Here is a 23,669-nt window from a genome sequence, read left to right as displayed (position 1 = left end):
TATATGGAAAGGCTATCGCTCTGTAGACCGAAAGAAAAATATATTCAACGGATAGATGGAGATGGAAAACGAGATGGAGAGGGAAATGAACTAAAAAGCTTGCAATGCTCAAACTAAAACTTTCTGATAAATGCAAAAAAGATGATATAAACATTACTGTTTTATAGAATGAGGACTAGTCAACGGTAAGTGAAAGCAGTGTCATAGAAACACTGAAAGAGGTCAAAGAGAGGTGGAGGTGTTTTTTTTTTTTACCTGATCACCACGTCGTATTTGTTAATGATCTCCCCCAGTGAAGTGTTTTTTATGGAGAAGCCGTTTCCAATGACTGCACATGTCCTGCAATCTAAACTGCTGACACAAAAAAAGGCACTTTCCATGAATACGGTACACAATAGGGCCTCGAAAAATTGTGTTTATTTTTTGTGCGCACTTTGGGTGTGAGCACAAAAATGTAAAAATTTAAATTAAAAAATAAAATAAAATATCTAACAGGATTGCAAATATGATATATTAGAAAATTGCCTGCCACTAATGCCGAGTTCACACTGCACGATGTTCAAAGTAGTCGGGTCACTGCTCTTTTCACACTGCACGACTATCTGGGGTAACATTCAGTCGCTGCTGTTGCACGATGGATCAGCGACAGGAGGTTTCTATAGAGGCAGAATAGTCTCAATTATAATTCATGCAAAAAACATGATTCACACATGCGTAGACAATTTCACATGCATGAAACCTAATTCACGTACACACACAAAAAATTCACGTGCGTGAAAAAATATATATTCACAAAAAGCAATTCACATGCGCAAAATAAAATTATATATTACATTTCACAAATGCAAAACACAATTCGTAGATATACAACTGTGCACAAAAAACTTTGAATGTTTAAAATGTACGAGTTTATTCTTGAATGTGAATGTGCAAATCGTCATTCATGTGTTAATCGCCCTGGATTTGTGTGTGTGTGTGTGTGTGTGTGTGTGTGTGTGTGTGTGTGTGTGTGTGTTTTTGGGACTTCCTGGCAGCGAACTCCTCCTACACAGATGAGTCATACTCTTTAGCCAATCAGATTTAAGCTTATCAATCGACCAATCAGTATCACGTGAGGGCGGGCCTACCTACCTGCCTACCTCCACTGTTATGCTGATGACACTCAATTATATATTTCATCACGACCAGATGAAAAAAATAAATTATCTAAATTGACAGAGTGTGTTAAAGATATAAAATACTGGATGACGTGTAATTTTCTGCTATTAAATTCAGATAAAACGGAGGTATTACTTATGGGTCCAAAAAACTGCCCACAAAACCTCTTACAATACAACTTCAATTTAGAAGGATGTCCTGTTACTTTATCCACTACAGTAAAAGACCTGGGTGTTATACTAGATCGCAACTTGTCTTTCGAAAAACATATTTCATATGTTACAAGAACAGCCTTTTTCCACCTTAGAAACATTGCTAAGCTACGTAATATGCTATCTGTTTCTGATGCAGAAAAGTTAGTTCATGCATTCATGACCTCGAGACTAGATTACTGTAATGCTTTATTAGCTGGTTGTCCTGCATCCTCAATAAACAAGCTACAGTTAGTCCAAAATGCCGCCGCTAGAGTTCTTACTAGGTCAAGGAAATATGATCATATAACACCAATTCTATCATCTCTACACTGGTTACCTATTAAGTTCCGTATCAATTACAAAGTATTACTAATGACCTATAAAGCCCTAAATGGTTTAGCTCCTGGGTATTTAACGGAACTTCTATCGCCCTACAATCCATCGCGCTCTTTAAGATCACTAAATTCGAGGCTTCTGGTCATTCCTAGGATATCTAAGTCCACTAAAGGAGGGAGGGCGTTTTCACATTTAGCTCCTAAACTCTGGAATGGCCTTCCTGATATTGTTCGAGGCTCAGACTCGCTGTCCCAGTTTAAAACTAGATTAAAGACGCATCTCTTTAGCCAAGCATTCACATAATACTACCTTTTATACTACAGTTGAATCAGATTGAATGCATTAATATTATGAACAGCAGCTATGTTAATTATTTCCCATCTGCTTTTCTGTCGTTATCTCGGGACGCTAGTGATAGTGAAAGTGATTTAGGTGAAAATGTGATAGACCACAAACATGAGGACAAAAAATCCTAGATTTAAGCGTTTTGCTCCTATAGTGTGTGGTGTGCCATGATGTGACAAAGACAGCACACCACACACAAACAGATTTTCAACCAGAGTCTCGACTGTGAACACAGGAAATCTCGCGAGACCTCAGAATAATTATGGCGGACGATATGCAGGAAGAAATTGCGATGATAGTGTTTGGAAAGGTTTTACACAACACGTTGTATAAACATTCGTGCTGTTGCCACAAATCAACAAGCTGATCCTCCATCTCTGCTGTCCACATCAATTTCACTTCGTGCTGCGCCATGACTGCGTTAGTTATGCTTCCATCTTCCATCATCTCGCTTTCTGATTGGATATTGTTTCGTTTCACGTGATAATCTCCAGAGCGTGCGCGTGTTTGTCCTCGGAGTTCCCCCCACACATCAGGATTTCTGATCGTAAATATTAAACATGTTGAATATTTACGATTCGCGATCGGGGCGGCTCCGACGTTCTTCCGATCAGGTTCGGACACTCTTAACACACCTCACACCAAGGGAAAATCTGATAAGATAATCTGTAGAACCATCAAGATAATCGGGACACAGCTAGGATTGTCGGAAGGGGGGAAATCGGCCCAAAATCAGCCCGATTATCTTTTGGTGTGTACCCACTGCAGTTGATCGGTTCATTTCTGTGTTTACTGAAGTTAAAGTCCGCGTGAACCGGAAGTAGCAAACGACTTTTCTCCAGTGTTGTGACGCATTTCCCAGTGAAAAGGAATATTGAACAGAGGGCAGGGTTTTACTCTAGCGCTCCTCCTCTCCATCTCTCGCTCATAACAGACAAACGTTTTGAGGGGAGTGGTTAAGCGTTTCCCAACCCAAGCCGTCAAACCTACATCATCAGAGAAGGAACGCCATTCCAGACCGGAAGTAACTTTTCAGACTTTGATTAAAGATTACGACCGCAAACTATTTTTTTCTGTGTATTAACTTGCACGGATTAATTTTTCACCACAAGACTAGGAATATGCGCTAACAAAGTAAATAGGGTCAATTTTGATTTCAGTTGGACTTTAAAGAAGTTTGAGATCAGTTGAAGCAATATTTTATGAACTTTTAACTGATGTAAGCAGGTGCTGTGGTAATCAGATATCCCATATCGTGTCAAAAATGAAGAAGAATGATGCTTGTTTTGTTGTATTTTAGCCGCAGGTACAGACAGCTCTCACAGCTTCAACAATCACGCTAATGAGTGTAAAACAATCAATACCCACCCTAGCTCTCTTAGCTCTGGCCTCATCGAGATTGTTCTTTAAATAGTGAATAGACCTATTTTAATGAGCAGCCAGTGTTAATTTGCCATTTGGGCAATTTGGGCATGTTGGTATATTATTAAACACTTGTTGTTTCCCTGCATTTTTCAGGATTACTCACCTTTGGCATGACATCTAGATAGCAGTCACAAACATCTTAATTCATGTTGTTTCTTTATTCTCTTTTATACTTTTTTTTTTTTTGTATTAATGTCTTAATTGGTAACACTTTACAATAACGTTTCATTAGTTAACATGAACTAATAATGAACTGCACATATACAGTTTTGTTAATGTTAATTTCAACATTACTTCATAAAAATCTTGTTAACATTAGTTAATGCACTGTTAACTAACAATGAACAGCTGTATTTTTAACTAACGTTAACAAAGATTAACAAACACAGCAACAAATGTATTGCTCATGGTTAGTTAATGTTAACTAATGAACCTTATTGTAAAGTGTGACCAATATATTCAACATTCATGTCCTTATGTTTTGTGCTGTATTGTCATCTCAAGGTTTTTATTATCACAGGACAATGTTGTGAAGCATTAATTTTACTTTGCCTAGTAAAATAGGCAAACCTGATCTGACTCTATTCAAATACCATCACTTAATCTCCCACGTCCTCTGTCTGCACCTCTTGTACTATAGGTTTTTACTATTTTAAATATCAGACCAAAATCTGATATGTAGCTTTCCTGTAGCTCAGTGGTAAGAGCATTGCGTTAACAACGCAAGGTTGTGGGTTCGATCCCAGGGGATTGCACATACCTATGTATAAATGTATAGGATAATGCAATGTAAGTCGCTTAGGATAAAAGCGTCTGCCAAATGTGTAAATGTAAATGTCCTAACAGAGAGGTCTGCTGACGACTGGATTGAACACAATTAATTTGTTAACGTTTCACTTGATGTACAAAGGGAATAAAACTTTAAGAAACTTTCAAATTAATAAAATGTGTATTGTGATTATGTCTTTGAATCTTTTAATTCTGACAAGAACATTTAATAATGCATGCATAGCAAGGCTTCATTCCTGTACATAAAGTCAGCAGGAAACAAATGAATACAGAAACAATGCATCCCTTTCAACCTCTTGTTGAAACAACTGTCAAAATGGATGGCTTGCAACATGACTGTTTTGAAAGAATTACAGTAGGAATGGTAAGGTCACATAACTTCATACATCATCTGTCTCGGAAATCTGAAACAATAAAACTACATAATATATGCAGCTTAAAACAAAAGAGATGTCTCCTATATATGCACATCATTACATACATTATCATCAGTTGAATGTGTGGTGGACAGGACTTGAAAATCCATCAATACTAAAAATAAATGTGTATGTTCACATGTGGACTAAACAGCAGTTCATAAACTATTGCTTCAACTGATCTTGAACTTCTTTAACTTCAGTAAACACAGAAATGAACCGATCAACTGCAGTGCACATACCTCTGCTCAACCACGAACCGGGTCGAAAGCTGATGACGTAACATGCAGGTGGGCCCGCCCTCACGTGATACTGATTGGTCGATTGATAAGCTTAAATCTGATTGGCTAAAGAGTACGACTCATCTGTGTAGGAGGAGTTCGCTGCCAGGAAAGTCTCAAAAACACACACAAATCCAGGGCGATTCACACGTGAATGACGATTTGCACATTCACATTCAAGGATAAACTCGTACATTTTAAACATTGAAAGGTTTTTGTGCACAGTTGTATATCTACGAATTGTGTTTTGCATTTGTGAAATGTATTTTATGAATATATAATTTTATTTTGCACATGTGAATTGCTTTTTGTGAATGCATATTTTTTTCAAGCACGTGAATTTGTTTTGTGTGTACGACGTGAATTAGGTTTCTTGCATGTGAAATTGTCTACGCATGTGTGAATCATGTTTTTTGCATGAATTATAATTGAGACTATTCTGCCTCTATAGGTTTCACACTGCATGACTTTACAAAAGAAAGAATCGCCGACAACTTCAGTCTGGTCCGCAAACTACATTTCACAACCAAACACACGCGCAAAATGATGAGGAAATAACGCAAGATCACGCGTGTGTGAGACCGGTAGCCTAGAAATCTAGACGCACCCTAGCGGCAGCAACATTTATTTTGCAGCCAGTGTAGTCTAGAAACTCTCCGTTGACTTTCGAGCTGGAAAAACCAAACTCAGATCAGGCCAATCACATTGTGTATAGAGTAGGTGGGGCGGGCTTAACATAATGATGACAGAGTTGCGACGGTTCCCTGCTACTTGAAAATAAAGAAGAGCTGCTGCTGGCGAACAGCGGTCTTTCGAATCGGCTTTGGCCGCGACTCTGGAGGACTTGGAGTTAAGTTTTTCTTTGAGAAAAGAGCAAAGAACGGCACTTAAGTCATTTTTAAAAAAGGAAGATGTGTTCGGAGTTTTGCCAACTGGATACGGCAAAAGTTTAATATACCAACTAGCCTTCTTCGTTGCTCTGATTGGTTGTAGCGCTATCCTATTGCGTGCAGAGGGATTTTGAGAGACAACCGTTTATCCCGCCCCTCGGATTGAGCCGTGCCAATGGTGAGTTGCCAGACCTAACATCATCTTGATGTAGGTCTGGCTTGCCAGGCTATGAGACCGGAGTTCTCGCGCGAGATTGAAATTGTTATTAAAAATGATAGCCTGCAAGAAGCTTGCGATCCAAATTGTCTGTGCACTGATTTGCAGCGAAAAGGAGAAAAAGAAAAGCAGCTTATGAAGGAGGGAATGGTTGGGGAAAAACGGCAGCAAGGATTGTGTGTTCTGCAAAGAGAATAATTTTCTGCAAAAAAAATAAATAATTTGCAATGTGCTGCTGTTGCTGCTGGTCAAGCAAATGTGTGTGCTTTGTTTCTGTTTGATATAATTGTAAATATATCTATTTAAATACTGATATTCTGGTCTATAACTCCTCCCCGAACATCCTGTGGTCCTGTATCTTGCTCTCTCATTGGCTGTAGGTCTTCGCCGATGTAGTTTTCAGTCAGAACACATTCACACAGTAGGATTTTGAATCGCCGACAGGTCCAGATATTCAGCATGCCAAATATCTCACAGGCGTCAGCGATTCTATCAGATCGCGTCTTTGATAATTCACACTGCGTGATTGTTACTCACGTGAACGAGCACCGATTTGCCTATGATTTCGGGCATTTGTCGGCGATCTCCCAAAACATGTCGGCGAGCGGAAATCGGGCCTAAAATCGTTCAGTGTGAACTCGGCATAAGTGGGGCTACAGGGTTTTACTTCTCCTTTTACAAAACCGTCAAATAGTCATTCCTCTTTTTAGTGGTTATCGTATGGTAACCAAGATAATTTTGAACATGAGCAAGAACATTATTGTAATTTATTTGTAATACGTGCTGTAATTCATGCCACACCACAGCATGTCATAAGGACCTGAAGCAAATGAGCGAATCTGAGGAATGGTTTAAATCTAGATACTTGTGAAAGTGGCTCGGCCGTACTTTACCTCTCAATGTTTGCTGGCATTGTGTAGCTGGAAATCACTGCCAAGACCTTCAGAAGCAGGAGCTCTGCAGTGAGAAAGAAGAAAGTCTTTGAACAAAGTGCACCATTATGAATGTATCAACATGAATGGATCGCATGCAGAATGCTCGTTTTGCAGTAAAAGCATGCTGACCGCAGAAAAAACAAAGAAACTTCTTTATATTAGGTTGACTGAAAGGTTTCAAGGGTATGTAAGGTTTCAGCAACAAGATTTATGTGATCATGTACTATACTTAGGCCAGATTTAACATAAGCATTCGCTTAATGACGTTGCACTAGATTTAACCATTGTATTAAAGGACAGATTATAACAGAGAGGACCAAAAGAAGCTGTACATACCGCTGCCTTTAATACCATAGGGCAGGGCTTCAGCTGACAGATGTTCCCTCCAGAAGAAATCCTCAAGCTTTAGAAAGAGCTCAGTCTTTCGGCTCATGCTGTTTCGGTAAAACAAAAGACAGACTCAAAAATAAAACTACTTATAATGCTTTGTTTCTCAGTTTTGGCATCATTTCAAGCCAGACCAACAATTTCCTCCCTACCTAATTAAGTTTTTAGTGTACTTGGTAACTAAGGACACAACTGTGTCAGTGACAAACAAAACAAAACAAAATAAATCAAGGTAAATTTTACCTTTGAACACAATATATTTACTGTGCATAATTTCCAATAGAGCGCTGCAGGGATGATGTCAAAAACTGGAAGAATAATTTGCCAGTGGTTCCCTTGAGATTATCCTATGGGTTTTAATAATGTAATTTTTATTTTTATTTTTTATGAGCAAGATAAGGTTGGTGGTATTTAGGGATTTAGTGCCTACTAACAAGACTTTAGTTTTTTCAGTATTCAGTTTTAAGAAGTTTTGAGCCATCCACACTTTGAGATCTTGTAGATAGGAAGTGATGGAAGAGGGAGGAGAACAGTATTGGGCTGAAAGGTAAGATAGATTTGTGTATCATCAGAGTAATGATCTGGAATATTGTAACTCTTACAGAGGTGGAAAGTAACTAATTACAAATACTTTCGTTGCAGTACTTGAGTTGGCCATTTACGTCACAATCATTTCCACCACAAAACGCTGTCAAACACAATACATCATTTAAAATGTAGGTAAAGTTACATTGTGAAAAGGCAATGATGACTGTTTGTCCGTTTACAAACAACACAGATACTTATTACACAGGGCACTAGTTTGGCTACACTGCTGTGTTGTCCTTGTGTAAAGCTCAAAAGCTTGAGATTGACATGTTGGTTTAAACCAAGCTAGTCTTTCATAACAGTGCAGTGGAGCCCAGCCCAATCATTACACAGAGATGTGTTGGTTTTACAGTGCTGCCAGTCGTCTACACCCTCCCACTGCCCATGAGTGTCCTTTTTCCATTAAGTGCCCTGCTATTCTCTGGCTACACCACTGAGTAAAGCTGCAAGAGAAATCCTGATGATTTTTAAGTTCTGCTGTTAGGCAAAAGCTGTCCTTTTTCCCCTGGAAATCAATATTCTGTGTGTGTAAACAAAAGAGCTATATATATATATATATATGTTTTATTTAAAAAAGCGCCTTTCAAGAAGGACACTTTATATAAAGTTGACAAATAACTCAAATAATACAGATGTACAATCAGGGAACAACAAAGTGAACAGGCAGTCAGACGGAGATCATATAGTAAACAAGACAATAGCCAACATGGGTAAAAAAATATTTTAACCAAACATGCTGTAAATTAAAGGTCTGGAGTGAGGAGTGGCGCGGATGTTTTGGGGCGGCTGAAATGCTGAATGTCCCACCATCAACAGTAGATAGTTTGAACTTGGGTAGTACAAGCAAATTCTCAGAACTCAATCTAAAAAGTACAGGCAGGAACATAAGGGTGTGTTTGCATTAATAAACACACATCTTGCTCCGTCACTGTTTTCCGTGGTATACCTCAAGGGATACGTTCTTGGTTCACTTCTATTTCTAATCTATATGCTTCCTCTTCCTCAAATCTGATGATACACAACCTTTCAGCCCAATTCTGTTTTTAAGCGATTAAGGGCTTAAGTGGGTAGGCCACCAAACTAAGAGTTACAATAGTCCAGACGCAAGGTTATAAAACCATGGACAACAGTTTCAGCATCTTTGAGATTTGACAAAGGTCGTATAAGGAAAATGTGGAAAAAAACAGGATTTAACAAGACGGCTGATATGGGGTTCAAAGCATAATTTGGAATCAAATAGTAGCCTACCCCAATAATCTGTATAATGGGTAATGGATGAACTCTGTCAATGTGAATGGAGAAGTCATGTTGGGAAAAGACAAGGGATTCAGGACCTACTAACAGGATTTCTGTATTTTCAGTATTCAGTTTTAAGAAGTTTTGAACCATCCATACTTTGAGATCTTGTAGATAGGAAGTGATGGAAGAGGGAGGAGAACAGTATTGGGCTGAAAGGTAAGATAGATTTGTGTATCATCAGAGTAATGATCTGGAATATTGTAACTCTTACAGAGGTGGAAAGTAACTCATTACAAATACTTTCGTTGCAGTACTTGAGTCGATTTTTCGATTTTTTTCTACTTTGAGTATAATTAAAGTGTGGTACTTTTACTTTAGTTGAATAAAAAAGAAAGTTTTCAACTTCACTACATTTATTTTTCACCAAAAGTGCAAAGTACTTTGACAAAGGTGCCGACGGAGCAAGGAGTACATTTTCTCCAGCCATTCACTCCCATTATAAAGCTTGGAAGAGCCAGGACATTTTTTTATATAACTCTGATTGTATTTGTCTGAAAGAAGAATATCATATACACCTAGGATGACTTGAGGTTGAGTAAATCATGGGCTGGTTTTCCTTTTTAGGTGAACTATCCCTTTAAAGAGATACATCATTCTTATGAAAATACCTGAGATAGCTTGATGAACACAGATATATTATCGCTATCATCTGTTTGTCTTCATGTTTCATCAGTCAAAGTGTCTCTATTTGCATGTTATTATATCCATATAAGGCATTTCCTGAAATGTCATAAGTTTAATACTTCGTTCTATGAATCTCACTTGTGGACTTTCTGCGCGAGGTATGAATCAGTATGTACTGGGCTTCCAGTATGAATTAAACAGATATGACATGAGAGTGTTTAGCGCTCCATATCGCTATCATCTCCCCCTTTTGTGTAAAAATAGAAAAATAACACTAAAGTACTTTGTAACATAGTAGTTTTTAAGCAAACTACTTATTTACTCTTACTTGAGTCATATTATTTTCAGTACTTCTACTTGTACGCAAGTAAATTATTACTTAAGTAGCAATACTTTTACTTAAGTACAATTTGTTAGTACTCTTTCCACCACTGAACTCTTAGTTTGGTGGCCTACCCACTTAAGCCCTTAATCGCTTAAAAACAGTATTGGGCTGAAAGGTTGTGTATCATCAGATTTGAAGAAGAGGAATTAGATTAGAAATAGAAGTGAACCAAGAACGGATCCTTGAGGTATACCACGGAAAACAGTGACAGAGCAAGATTTGTGTTTATTAATGCAAATAAATTGTTGCCTGTCCAAGAGATGTGAAGAAAGAGAGTAGCAGTAATACTGATAGCAGTTAGACGAGATAGGAGCACTGAATGGCAAACATTATAAAAAGCTCCAACTACACCTGAAAAAACACTATAAATCCACACACTGTATGATTCATGAAGTTGAAAATTGGTGTGCATCTTCTTTGGTGGACGTCCTGACATATCCTCTACTACTTCAAAAAACAAGGCCACCAGCAGCCAATCAAATTGGATTTAATTGAATTCAAATCAAACATGGATTTAAACCATTAGGAATGATTTTTACTTTGATACTAAAATGTTAGACTTCCTAGATCTGGGATGATTGGTAAATCCTTTAATATACCTGACATTAACCATGTTGAGTATGCTGTTAAAGAAGACTACAAGGTTTGCAGCAAAATCTCTATTGTTCTGGTGAATGAATAAACAAACAACTAAATGCAAAAGTTGAAACTCCAGATGGAGAATGAAAAGGCTCTACATGCTCAGACCAGATAGGGAATGGCCAGCTGTGTAAACTAATAACACTGATGATGCTACAATAGAGAAAACACACTTTGTAATAATTCTGTTCAAACACTACTCAACCCTCATAAGCTTTTCCTAAGCCTCCTACGTGAAAAAGGATCACACCTGGGATCCTTTTTGACTGTGTAACTTTTTATTACTTCTAAATAAATTAAATAACACAAATTTCCCCAAAGTAGTAACAATACATTTATACATTTCTTTGGGTGTTTTAAACGATGGAGCTTTTCTACAGTAAAAATATACACTTCTATAAGTTGAAACATTATGAATTCATCAGGTATTTGATCCAGATTACTGCCATCTGATAAGATGGTCAAAAATTGTTATTACAATATTAATAATTATATATTAATATATATATTTAAAAAAAATTCTAGATTCATAAGCTGTTTTCCTCATACATATATATATATATATCGTCGCTGTCCGATGAAAACCGCGTATGTCCATTTTGCCGATTTTGAGATTTTTCGACGGATAGAATGTCCAGGTTCATTTCCGTATACAGTATGCTTCACATATCTAAATGACCAATGAAAAGTTGTGAAATCATGTCATCTGATTTTCACGTATATCCATTTGGTGTCAAAGCTGTCAATCACGCCGCGTATCTCCCGCCCTGTGGAGGCATCTCGCCGGTCTAAGCGTCTCTGGAAGCTCAGCATTGGATAGCCGAATAACTCTGTGAGGTAAAGTATCAGCAAACGTTTGTTTTTGACAACTGTTCAAGTTTATTATATATTCGCAATATATTCACAACTGTTATTTACCGGTAAATGGTCTAGACGAAGTAATTGTCACTTTTTATTGTGGAGATGTTCACGCACGGGTCTGTTAACTTAAGCAATACTTTTAAGGTAGGCTAGTCTAATATTTTCCTGACTAATAAATTACTGACACAGTAAAGGGTAGATTTAAATAAAGAATAACGAATTTTAAATAAAGAAAAACTAAATTTAAATAAAGAAAAAAACGAAATTTAAAAAACGAAAAATGAAATTTAAATAAAGACAAAACGAAATTTAAATAAAGAAAAATGACATTTAAATAAAGAAAAAACGAAAATTAAATAAAGAAAAACCCGAAATTTAAATAAAGAAAAACTAAATTTAAATAAAGAAAAACTAAATTAAGTTAAATTAAAAACGAGATTAATTTAGATTGATAATGGGTAAAAAGGCTAATAGCCTACATGTTGGGTCCGTGTACTTTTTCGTTCATTCATTATTCTATTTCGGAATGAAAGATGAAATGTAAAAAAAAGGGTGCAGCTTGTTTTTTTGTTTTAAAGAAAAAAACAGAAATGGCTGTATTTTTTTGTACATAGCATAGCCTACTTTGTTATGATTTTAGTATCATAATGATTAATAAATGCACGCACAATTATCCGTGAACTTGATTTGAAGCCTTTCAACTTGTGTGTGCAAAATGCAGAATTAAATGAATGTGCAGCAATTTGTACAAATAGAGTCTGTAGGTCTACTATACTGTTAAAAGTATGAAAAGTGAACAGCACGAGTAATAGGATGCACAATTTGAGACGGGTCAAACATGATTTTGACCACTTCATTAAGTTTGGTTTTGTAGTAATGAGTGTTGATTCATTGTCCCTTCATAGTTTGCAAGAGACATTTAATAAACTGAGACGTAGGCTATTTAATAAACTGAGCGTAGCCTATTCATCTGTCAATATGAAACGCGACTTGGCCATTCTAATTAATGATCGGAAGAACGCGTATCGACCACCGTTACTGTAAAATATGCACGTATGTCCATTTAAACTCGATTTTGGTCAAATGTGGATTATATCATTACACTGGCAAGAATATGGTTACATTTAAAGATGCCGTACCAAGTATGACAATGCTACGTTCAACTGCTTTTGAAATTACGGTGTTTTTTTCACTTCCTGAAAAGTAACCGTTTTGGACATACGTGAGTTTCATCGGGCAGCGACGATATATATATTGTATATAAAAAGTTTTTTTTAATTTTTTTTTTTTTATGTAAGATTTGCAAGTAACGCTTACAGTCAAAGGGCCCTATCTTGCACCCAGCGCCATTGACTTTGTACACCGACGCATGTATCATTCCTATTTTGCACCCGCACACAGCGGACTTTTCCCTCCACAGACGCACATTGGTAAATTAGGGAATGAACTTGCCGGGGGCGGTTCAGCACAAAGAGGAGGCGTGTTCCGGCGCAAACGTTCCCTGGTGCTATTTTGCAGGTTTAGAAAACAATTCCGCCACTGACCAGGAAAAACCTAGTCTAAAGTCAGTGGCGCATTGCGCATGTTATTCATATGCTATTTTAAGGGCGCATGCTTGGCCATAATCAATGTAGCGTGTGCACAACGCGCATGCACTTTGCTTATCATTTTTCATTTTTAAAAAACCATACATTATTACAAGGAAAAATATTAACATACGAGGGAAATCATTGTTGTGTCCATGAAGATGTGAAAAAATAGGCATAAATCTAGCTTACAAATTTACCCAAATTTTTATACGCCTGTTTAACCGAAGCTAATTTGGGTGGGTTTCTCCATCCCCAATGTCACTTCTCTGTGTTTTACGGCCCTGACGAGAACGTCGGTCTCCTCGGCTGTGAACCGCTCCTGGCGTGCGCCTGGCAAATCCGCCGTTATAATAGCAATCCGCCATGGAACAAGTGCGCCTGCTCTTAAAGGGAATGTGAGATGTCGCTCTTATTGGTTTATTTCACGTTACGCCCAAACCACACCTATGAATAATGAAGCTACTTCAGACCAACACATTTTAGATTTCCGAGATCCGCCCACAAAGTTACTTGCGTTTCGCACTTGATACTTGCGTAGTTTCAGATCGTTAAAATAGGGCCCTTGAAGTAAACTACAAGTTCACATTCAGCGCACTTCTTTTTCACAGGCGTATTGACACAAACACACCAACACATCAGGTTATAACAGTCATGTTTCCTCCTCTGGTGTAGATATTAACGAGTGTTTGCAGCCGGGTTTCTGTGAAAACTTTCTGTTACTTGCGTTTTGCGCTTGATACTTGCGTTTCAGATCGTTAAAATAGGGCCCATAGACTTTTTGACGTTGTGTAAAACAGATATTTTATTTTATTTCATGCTCTTTTAAAAAATGTCGGTAAAACAAACATTTTGGCTACTATTGACTTTCATTGTATGAACAAAAAAAAAATGTTTTAAATTTCTCAGAATTTATGTCATCTTATTTTATGTTCCACAGAAGAAAGAAAATCCCACAGGTTTAAAAGGACATGAGGGTCAGTAAATGATGACAGAATTTTCATATTCAATTTTCAAGCTCGGAAAACTACATTTACATATTAGTTTCCACAACACGTTTCACATACTTCAATTTAAGACTCCCCCACTTCCTCTGCAAGCGATAGTTGTGACATACTGAGACAGTGGGCTCAGGGGACTTTCCGCTGCCTCCATAGCTTAAAGATAAGATAAGATAGAAAGATAGTTTCATTGGTTACAGTTAGTATACGTACACTTTAAAAGCTTCTGCATGCCTGAGAAAATGAAAAATATACAAATAAAAAAGCCTTCTGTACCATAATAACAAACAACCAAAGAAAACAATGGATTTGATATGTAGAGCAGGTGACAGTACTAACCTCTCAAAGTAGAACTGGGAGCAATAGTAACAGATGAAGAACAGCACAACCGGGAGGAGTCTAAAAAACCATGCTAGGATAGAACGAGAAAGAGAGAGAGAGAGAGACAGCTAATGAATTAAAATACAAATATTGTAAGATTTGTTCAGTTCTAAACTGCCAAACCCTACATTTCATAGCATTTGAGTAGTACAAGTGATGTCCAGTGGGGATATTTGTTTTTAACGACCCTACAATTAAATCATCAAAATATGAGGAAAATATTATATATATTTTTTTATATTTTAAATATGAGGGAAGAACAAAACACTAATCTTGGGTGAGGTATTATTTGGCGAAAAAAGGCAAACTACAGCTACAGGTTTTATTTTACTATGCAAAAAAATACATCGAAAAACAATAAGCTCACAGGAAAAAGCATATATTTACTACAACATAATCAGATTTTAATATTCCATTGGTTCTCTCTTGTTTTTGTATTATGTCAAGTCAAGTCAAGTCAAGTTTATTTATATAGCGCTTTTCACAATACAGATTGTATCAAAGCAGCTTCACAGTATTTAAATTAAAATAATACATCAATGTTTGTTTCTAGTGGAAAACGTCCACGTTTGGTAATGCTGATCAATAGTATTGTTGATTGATTAATTAAATTAAATATCCCCAAATATCCCCAAGAACACAAATTATGTGTTCATAATTTCTTTGTATGACCGCCTGGCCAAAAAGTAGTATCAGCACAATTTGGCATGTTTCAATACCTTAACATAAACACAATTTTAAAATAGTATTATTTATTAATTATTTTGCCAAATAATTTGGTCAGATAAAGACCTTAACCAAGTTCAGGTTATGATTTAAAATATTTAAAATATATTTAAAATATTTATCATATTTAAAATATTTTGAGTGTTTATTTGAAAATGTAGGGCCATAAAAACAAATATCCCCTCCGGACATCACTTTTTATTTTTTTGAATAATAATATTAATAATAATAATAATTATTATTATTATTATTATTATTATTATTACTATTATTATCATCGTTGTTAGTCATCTAGAATAATTTCCATAAAACAACAGACTAGACTCTTCCTTGTGCCTACTTTTGCATATTATATTGTGGCACATCAACATGATAGTCTCTAAAAAAAACTCAAACTGTGCTCCTAATTGTTTGATTGTGGTCCATTTTTAATCTATCTGTAGCTCTTTTGGCATACATTTTTTTTTTATCAATTTGTTTTTTCATATAATCTATCAATTAATATGAGTTTACATTACAAGTATGTATAAAACGTTCTAGATTAAGTGTCATCTTCCATGCCTGTCACCGACCAACTGCCCCTGCCCTAATTATGTGTGTCCGCATGTACTTACTTTTGGCTGATTTTAAGGTCATCTTCACATATGCCTTAGCCCTCTGATTTCTGAACGGTCCATACTGTTCTCCTGATGAAACACAAAGTCGCATGGTGTAGAAACAATACTGTCACAATCCCTCTCCTCCCACCACAAAAAAAAAAAAAGGTAAAAAGCCAAAGCAGACAAACTGGGAGATCAAAAGTGCCCAACCAAGCATGTCTTCTGATTTGATGTGTGAACATTTCACTTCCTCACTCTTTCTGTCTAATGCTTCCTCCCTAAAAGTGTGTTTGTTTATCTGTGTTGGAGGTGGAGGGAAGGGAGCTTGAAGAATTTATTAATGTAACAGACACTTGTGTGACGGTTGGAGAGTTTGGTCACCGCGTGTTAATCTGGCCCTGTAGATCGAGCACAGGATTCTGGATTAAATCAGATTATAAAGCCATTGATGTCATTCAACGGACTATAGGAGAGAGATGTGCGATACATGCACACGTGCAGATGCATTGGTTTCCTTTTTTAGATATAAAGTTCTAAAGGTCACTGAATTAGGATATGAAAACATGTGCATTGTTCTTAAATAAACCAAATAAATATTTGCAAGTGATTGACTTTTTTTTCCAATTCGCAAGGATGTATTAAACATGTTACATACAGTACAGGCCAAAAGTTTGGACACATTACTATTTTTTATGTTTTTGAAAGAGGTTTCTTCTGCTCATCAAGCCTGCATTTATTTGATCAAAAATACAGAAAAAAAAAAGTAATATTGTGATATATTATTACAATTAAAAATAATTGGTTTTCAATTTATTATACTTTAAATTATCATTTATTTCTGCGATGCAAAACTGAATTTTCAGGATCATTACTCTAGTCTATCACATGATCATTTAGAAATCATTCTAATATGATGATTCATTATCAAAGTTGGAAACAGTTCTGCTGCTTAATATTTTTTCATAACCTGTGATACTTTTTTAGGATACTTTGATGAATAAAAAGTAAAAAATTATTAGATTAAATTATTATTATATTATTAGAAAATATTTTATTATAAGAAATAATTTTATTATAATATTATATTATAAGAAAACATGGAATTAATTTCCACTGTTATGCTGATGACGACCAGATGAAAACACTAAATTATCTAAATTGACAGAGTGTGTTAAAGATATAAAATACTCGATGACGTGTAATTTTCTGCTATTAAATTCAGATAAAACGGAGGTATTACTTATTGGCCCAAAAAACTGCCGCAAAACCTCTTACAATACAACTTTAATTTAGAAGGATGTCCTGTTACTTTATCCACTACAGTAAAAGACCTGGGTGTTATATTAGACCGCAACTTGTCTTTCGAAAATCATATTTCATATGTTACAAGAACAGCCTTTTTCCACCTTAGAAACATTGCTAAGCTACGTAATATGCTATCTGTTTCTGATGCAGAAAAGTTAGTTCATGCATTCATGACCTCAAGACTAGATTACTGTAATGCTTTATTAGCTGGTTGTCCTGCATCCTCAATAAACAAGCTACAGTTAGTCCAAAATGCAGCTGCTAGAGTTCTTACTAGGTCAAGGAAATATGATCATATAACACCAATTCTATCATCTCTACACTGGTTACCTATTAAGTTCCGTGTCAATTACAAAGTATTACTAATGACCTATAAAGCCCTAAATGGTTTAGCTCCTGGGTATTTAACGGAACTTCTATCGCCCTACAATCCATCGCGCTCTTTAAGATCACTAAATTCAAGGCTTCTGGTCATTCCAAGGATATCTAAGTCCACTAAAGGAGGGAGGGCGTTTTCACATTTAGCTCCTAAACTCTGGAATGGCCTTCCTGATATTGTTCGAGGCTCAGACTCGCTGTCCCAGTTTAAAACTAGATTAAAGACGCATCTCTTTAGCCAAGCATTCACATAATACTACCTTTTATACTACAGTTGAATCATATCGAATGCATTAATATTATGAACAGCAGCTATGTTAATTATTTCCCATCTGCTTTTCTGTCGTTATCTCGGGACGCTCAGAAGGCAATACAAAACAAGATGAGCAAACAAAACCAACCGCTATGCGGCAACGTGACCGGGCAATGAGTGATACAAACACAGCAACTTAAATAGCAAGGCAAACGTGGGTAATTAATGACACACAGCTGAACTGAAAACCAACAGGAAACTGGTGAAAACAAACTAAAAGTCCATGAAACTAAAATGAGTGTCAGTGACATAACACCAAAACAGACCAACAGGAGATGAGGGAGGGAGGTGGCTTTGGAGGAAGAGGAGTAGGTGAAGGACTGGTGAAGAGGAGTAGGCGAAGGACTGGTGAAGAGGAGCAGGCGAAGGACTGGTGAAGAGGAGCAGGCGAAGGACTGGTGAAGAGGAGCAGGCGAAGGACTGGTGAAGAGGAGCAGGTGGAGGACTGGTGAAGAGGAGCAGGCGAAGGACTGGTGAAGAGGAGCAGGTGGAGGACTGGTGAAGAGGAGTAGGTGGAGGACTGGTGAAGAGGAGCAGGTGAAGGACTGGTGAAGAGGAGTAGGTGGAGGACTGTGAAGAGGAGCAGGTGAAGGACTGGTGAAGAGGAGCAGGCGAAGGATTGGTGAAGAGGAGCAGGCGAAGGATTGGTGAAGAGGAGCAGGCGAAGGACTGGTGAAGAGGAGTAGGTGAAGGACTGGTGAAGAGGAGTGAGTAGGCGAAGGACTGGTGAAGAGGAGCAGGCGAAGGACTGGTGAAGAGGAGCAGGCGAAGGACTGGTGAAGAGGAGCAGGCGAAGGACTGGTGAAGAGGAGTAAGTAGGCGAAGGACTGGTGAAGAGGAGTGAGTAGGCGAAGGACTGGTGAAGAGGAGTGAGTAGGCGAAGGACTGGTGAAGAGGAGCAGGCGAAGGATTGGTGAAGAGGAGCAGGCGAAGGACTGGTGAAGAGGAGTGAGTAGGCGAAGGACTGGTGAAGAGGAGTGAATAGGCGAAAGACTGGTGAAGAGGAGTGAGTAGGCGAAGGACTGGTGAAGAGGAGCAGGCGAAGGATTGGTGAAGAGGAGCAGGCGAAGGACTGGTGAAGAGGAGCAGGTGAAGGACTGGTGAAGAGGAGCAGGCAAAGGACTGGTGAAGAGGAGTAGGCGAAGGATTGGTGAAGAGGAGTAGGTGAAGGACTGGTGAAGAGGAGCAGGCGAAGGACTGGTGAAGAGGAGCAGGTGGAGGGCTGGTAATAACAGGCAGGTAGAATAGCAGAGAACCCACAGAGGAGCAGATGGTGGGAGCATCCAAGGTGGTCATGGGAGGAGTGGTCAGATGTTGCAGATCCAGTTAGGACGACAGCCCATGGCAGAGTTGATGGAGGGAGGAGCCAAGGTGTTGACATGGCAGATGACATCCGCGGGACGGCCGATGGAGATGGAGACGAGCTATGGGCCTGAGTGACACCGCTGGCTCCGGAGACCAAGGCGAGGGTGCTGCGACAAGCGCTCAAGGTGTAACCGGAGCATCCGAGGACTGAGGCGGAGCCGGTGAGACAGAGGACACAGGTGCAGCCGGAGGGAGGACGGAGCTCGCTGGAGCCAAAGGGGTGGAGAGTCAGAGCACCGCGAACAGCTCGTAAGTCCGCAGCGCAGGCATGGTGACGGCTGACAGAGGTGAAGCCGGAGGGACGAGGATCTCAGGAGGAGCCAAGGGTGGGATAAGCCAAGGCGATGTTGACAGGTCGATGGGCCGAGGCGGAGCGCAGGCAATAGCCGCTGGAGGTGGAGGCGAGGGATCCTTAAAGGGACACTTCACCCATTTGCATTAAGCTTTGTATTGTTAGAAACCCAGTCATATATTATAATAAACGTGGATTTTTCATTAATTTTTCCCTGAGATGGGAGAAATAAGGATTTAAGTGTTTTACTTCCTGCTTATTATGACGTAAAAATCATCATTTTGCGTCATAATAAGCAGGAAGTCACATTTCATTGAAAAGTGTAGAGACTACAAACACTAGCTCCTCATTATTCCAGGGGGCGGGACCCGCTCACGCTACAGGCCTATTACAGATCAGTGGGTGGGACTTCACTTTCTGAAACTAAAAGCAATATCCTCCATCTTGTTTGGAAGCTAAGCTAACAGGCACTGTGGAGCAAGCTGTGAAGATATGACAATAGCGGAGGGTAACGTTACTCAATATGATGTAGAAGAAGAGGATTTCGGAAGTCTGATGCTCGAATCAGGTGTTTGTGGCTACCTTTACAAGCCGCATAGCGAAGAGCAGCCGAGGCAGAAGACCTGCCTGTCGCGGACGAGAAGCCCAGACTGGCTCGAGCTGGGGGCGGACTGGTGGCGCCGGTGATCTCACTATGCAACTACGAACCGCTACGAACACAGAGATAGAGTCCGTCTGCTGCAAAGCATTTAAACGATGCCAATTTCTCCTGGACGAAATCTCTGAATCAGACGAGGACACGGACGTTTGTGTTGTGAACCATCCTAGTTTCGCACCGCATCTGACTGAACATCCCGGTAACGTAACCATGCAATAATTCACCACTTCGAAAGAAATACAAATGAGGAGTAATTCATTAATGAGTTCGCCAACTAACTAACGTTAGACATTTTGTGTGAAATGAATTTCAAGCTCCGGTGGTAGCTAGCCTTATGGACGGATGAGTGATTCATATGCGTCAGAGTCTCACTAGTAGCCTTGTTGTTTTCAACTGCGCTCTCTAACTGGTAGGCGCGGCTTGGGAGTGGCTGGCCTCCTAGGGCAGCGAAGCAAGTGCATTCTGGGAGTTGTTGTCTTTCATCCACATAAGCCAAAAATACATTTTCTGGCTTTTCTCAGTCTAGAAAGCTCCAAATTCAAAAATAATTTCACATTTCTTCTACATAAATGACCTATTTTAAATACACATTCATCTTTCCAGAGGTGAAGTATCCCTTTAAGCTGCGTTCACACTACAAGCGACAAAGCGACACGATCCCATTCAATTCAGCTGACAGAGGTGAAGCCGGAGGGACGAGGATCTCAGGAGGAGCCAAGGGTGGGATAAGCCAAGGCGATGTTGACAGGTCGATGGGCCGAGGCGGAGCGCAGGCAATAGCCGCTGGAGGTGGAGGCGAGGGATCCTTAAGCTGCGTTCACACTACAAGCGACAAAGCGACACGATCCCATTCAATTCAATGGAGAGCGGGCGATTTCTGGTGACACGACAAAGTTGAGATCCGTTCAACTTTATGCAAATGAAGAGCGACTTTTGGGAGCGACAACCAATAGAAGTGAAGTCAGTGGAGCGCACGTGATCCGTCACTCTTCTGTGCCGAGTCCGACTGAGGCAAGTTGAATGAGAAGCTCATTTTAGCAGTCAGAAACTGTCCTATAATTTATGATATGTCTCCGTGTACATACAGTGGTATTCGCCGTGCTGAAATTCTAATGGTTTCGTCAACCCAGATAGACCAGCATTTGCCCGTTTTGCCAGTTAAATAGCCGCGATGGCAAAGAGCACTCGCTGTTTCTCGTTCATCTTTAATATTATGCATTTTACGTACTGATTCCATTTATACTTTGACTTTTCATTCCAAAATGTTTGTTTATAGCGGCAAGAAAACAGATTTGTTGTCTACAACATGGAGTAACATCCGTGAATTAGGCGAAGTTGGTGAGTGCATGGCCTTAGGCTTGACAACGCCACAAGGGGTCACGGGGGAAGACGGAGGACTGCGGGAAACCAATTAAGGCAGGGCTGAGGGACTGGCTGAGATCAGTAGTAGAGGTGGGAGAGGGAGGCTGGGCGGGATCACCTTGCCAGAGGTCCTGGATATCTTGTTCTGGATTCAATCAAATACCAACAGATAAAAAATCTAAATCTGACTGCCTCTGCTAGAAATCTTATAATAGGCCATGTTTGAATCTTCCATCAGGACAACGGTCCAAAACAAACATCAAAATCAACACAAAAATGGGTCGCTGAGCACAAAACCAAGCTTCTACAATGACCATCCCAGTCCCTGACCTGAACCCTATAGAAGATGAGCGGGCTGAACTGAAGAGAAGAAGCACCAACATGGATCTGGGAATCTGAAAGATCTGGAGAGATTCTGTATGGAGGAATGGTCTCTGGATCTCCAAACTCATCAGGCATTATAGGAGAAGACTCAGAGCTGTTATCTTAGCAAAAGGAGGTTGCAAAATGTATTTAATAAAAGGGGGCAAATAATTGTTCCCAATGTGTTTTGGAGAAAAACATTTATTTCAGTATGTGATTTTTTTGGAATAAAATAGCAAAAGGATAAACAATGCAAATTAATTTTTTACAGCCATCTTTGATCATATTTACCAAGGGGGCAAATAATTCTGACCAGCACTGTATATCTATGGAGTCCGAGTTAAAGATAATAAAAAATATATATATAAAAAAAAACTGTGGTTCACACATTGTAATCATTTTGCCACAAAAAAAAACATGGAAACACAAAGCGCTGTTTCATTTCTCTTACATGCAGAAGGGAAATTACAATAAAACCACTTGACTTGACCACATAACCAATGATATTAGTACATCTTTGTTGAATTGGTTTAATTATGATTATTTAATAAAATAACATCCCACGAATTTTACAATAACTATTGAGACAGATCATAAAATGAATCACTTTCTTTAATATAAGGTTTCCCATAAACGTCTGAGAGTAAATGATTAACCTGTTAACCGTCATATATATTTTGAGCATAGATCTGAAATTGAAGGGATGTAAATAATTCATATAATTCATGTAATAATTCATGAATACATTGAAATACAGACCTAAGGGTGGTAGTAGTAATAATAATTATAATTATAATAATAACAATATAATAAAAATCAAAGCCATATGTCTAACCAAGTGATGTTCCAAATTTGTAGCTGATATCACAAAAATTGAGCCCGCTAAAAGGTTTAAAGGGTTAGTTCACCCAAAAATGAAAATTCTGTCAGTAATTACTCGCCCTCATGTCGTTCCAAACCCGTAAGACCTTCGTTCATATTCAGAACACAAATTAAGATATTTTTTATGAAATCCGATGGCTCAGGAGGGGCTGATACAGAAGAGGAGAAATAACTTAATAAAGTTGATATTTAGGTTTTTTGGCACACAAAAAGTATTCTCGTCGCTTCATAAAATCAAAGTTGAACCACTGTAGTCACATGGACTATTTTAACGACGTCTTTTGGGGTCTTTAAAGTGTTAATTAAATAGCTGTCAATGCAGCCCCTCCTGAGCCATCGGATTTCATTAAAAATATATTAATTTGTGTTAAGAAGATGAACGAAAGTCTTACGGGTTTGGAACGACATGAGGGCGAGTAATAATTACTGGCAGAATTTTCATTTTTGGGTGAACTAACTAAGCCTTTAAAAGTACCATTTACATACGTCCAATTTAAAAATACAGAATGAATTTAGAGTAATTAAGTGTTCCATTGATACCTAATTTATTATGATTACTAAAATATGTTATAGGAAAAATCTGTAGTACTCTCCATTATATTATATTATATTATATTATATTATATTATATTATATATATATATATAAAATAAAATAAACTCTGTTTCTGGAAGTACCCCACATGTATG

The 23,669-nt window shown here is 38.3% G+C and overlaps 1 protein-coding gene across 3 annotated transcripts in view; it reads right to left on the bottom strand.

Annotated features, from left to right (window-relative positions):
• The window catches only part of st3gal4 (ST3 beta-galactoside alpha-2,3-sialyltransferase 4), a 57,668-nt gene that overhangs the window by 18,997 nt on the left and 15,002 nt on the right, over positions 1 to 23,669 (bottom strand). Inside the window, exons 2-7 of one of the 3 annotated variants that reach the window (XM_082182276.1) lie at positions 16,078 to 16,149; positions 14,696 to 14,768; positions 14,423 to 14,512; positions 7,323 to 7,420; positions 6,945 to 7,008; positions 256 to 354 (exon numbers count right to left, since the gene is read on the bottom strand). In XM_082182276.1, the coding sequence (XP_082038402.1) occupies positions 256 to 354; positions 6,945 to 7,008; positions 7,323 to 7,420; positions 14,423 to 14,512; positions 14,696 to 14,768; positions 16,078 to 16,099 (446 nt within the window). In that variant the 5' untranslated portion in view covers positions 16,100 to 16,149. The remainder of the gene's footprint in view (positions 1 to 255; positions 355 to 6,944; positions 7,009 to 7,322; positions 7,421 to 14,422; positions 14,513 to 14,695; positions 14,769 to 16,077; positions 16,150 to 23,669) is intronic. The other 2 variants (XM_082182277.1, XM_082182278.1) reach the window with 2 other exon arrangements.

This window comes from Leuciscus leuciscus (genome assembly GCF_965113295.1).
Source record: "Leuciscus leuciscus genome assembly, chromosome: 10".
Taxonomy (NCBI): Eukaryota; Metazoa; Chordata; class Actinopteri; order Cypriniformes; family Leuciscidae; genus Leuciscus; species Leuciscus leuciscus.
The sequence above is the reverse complement of the archived record's forward strand: the minus strand, read 5'-3'. Positions and strand labels throughout refer to the sequence as shown.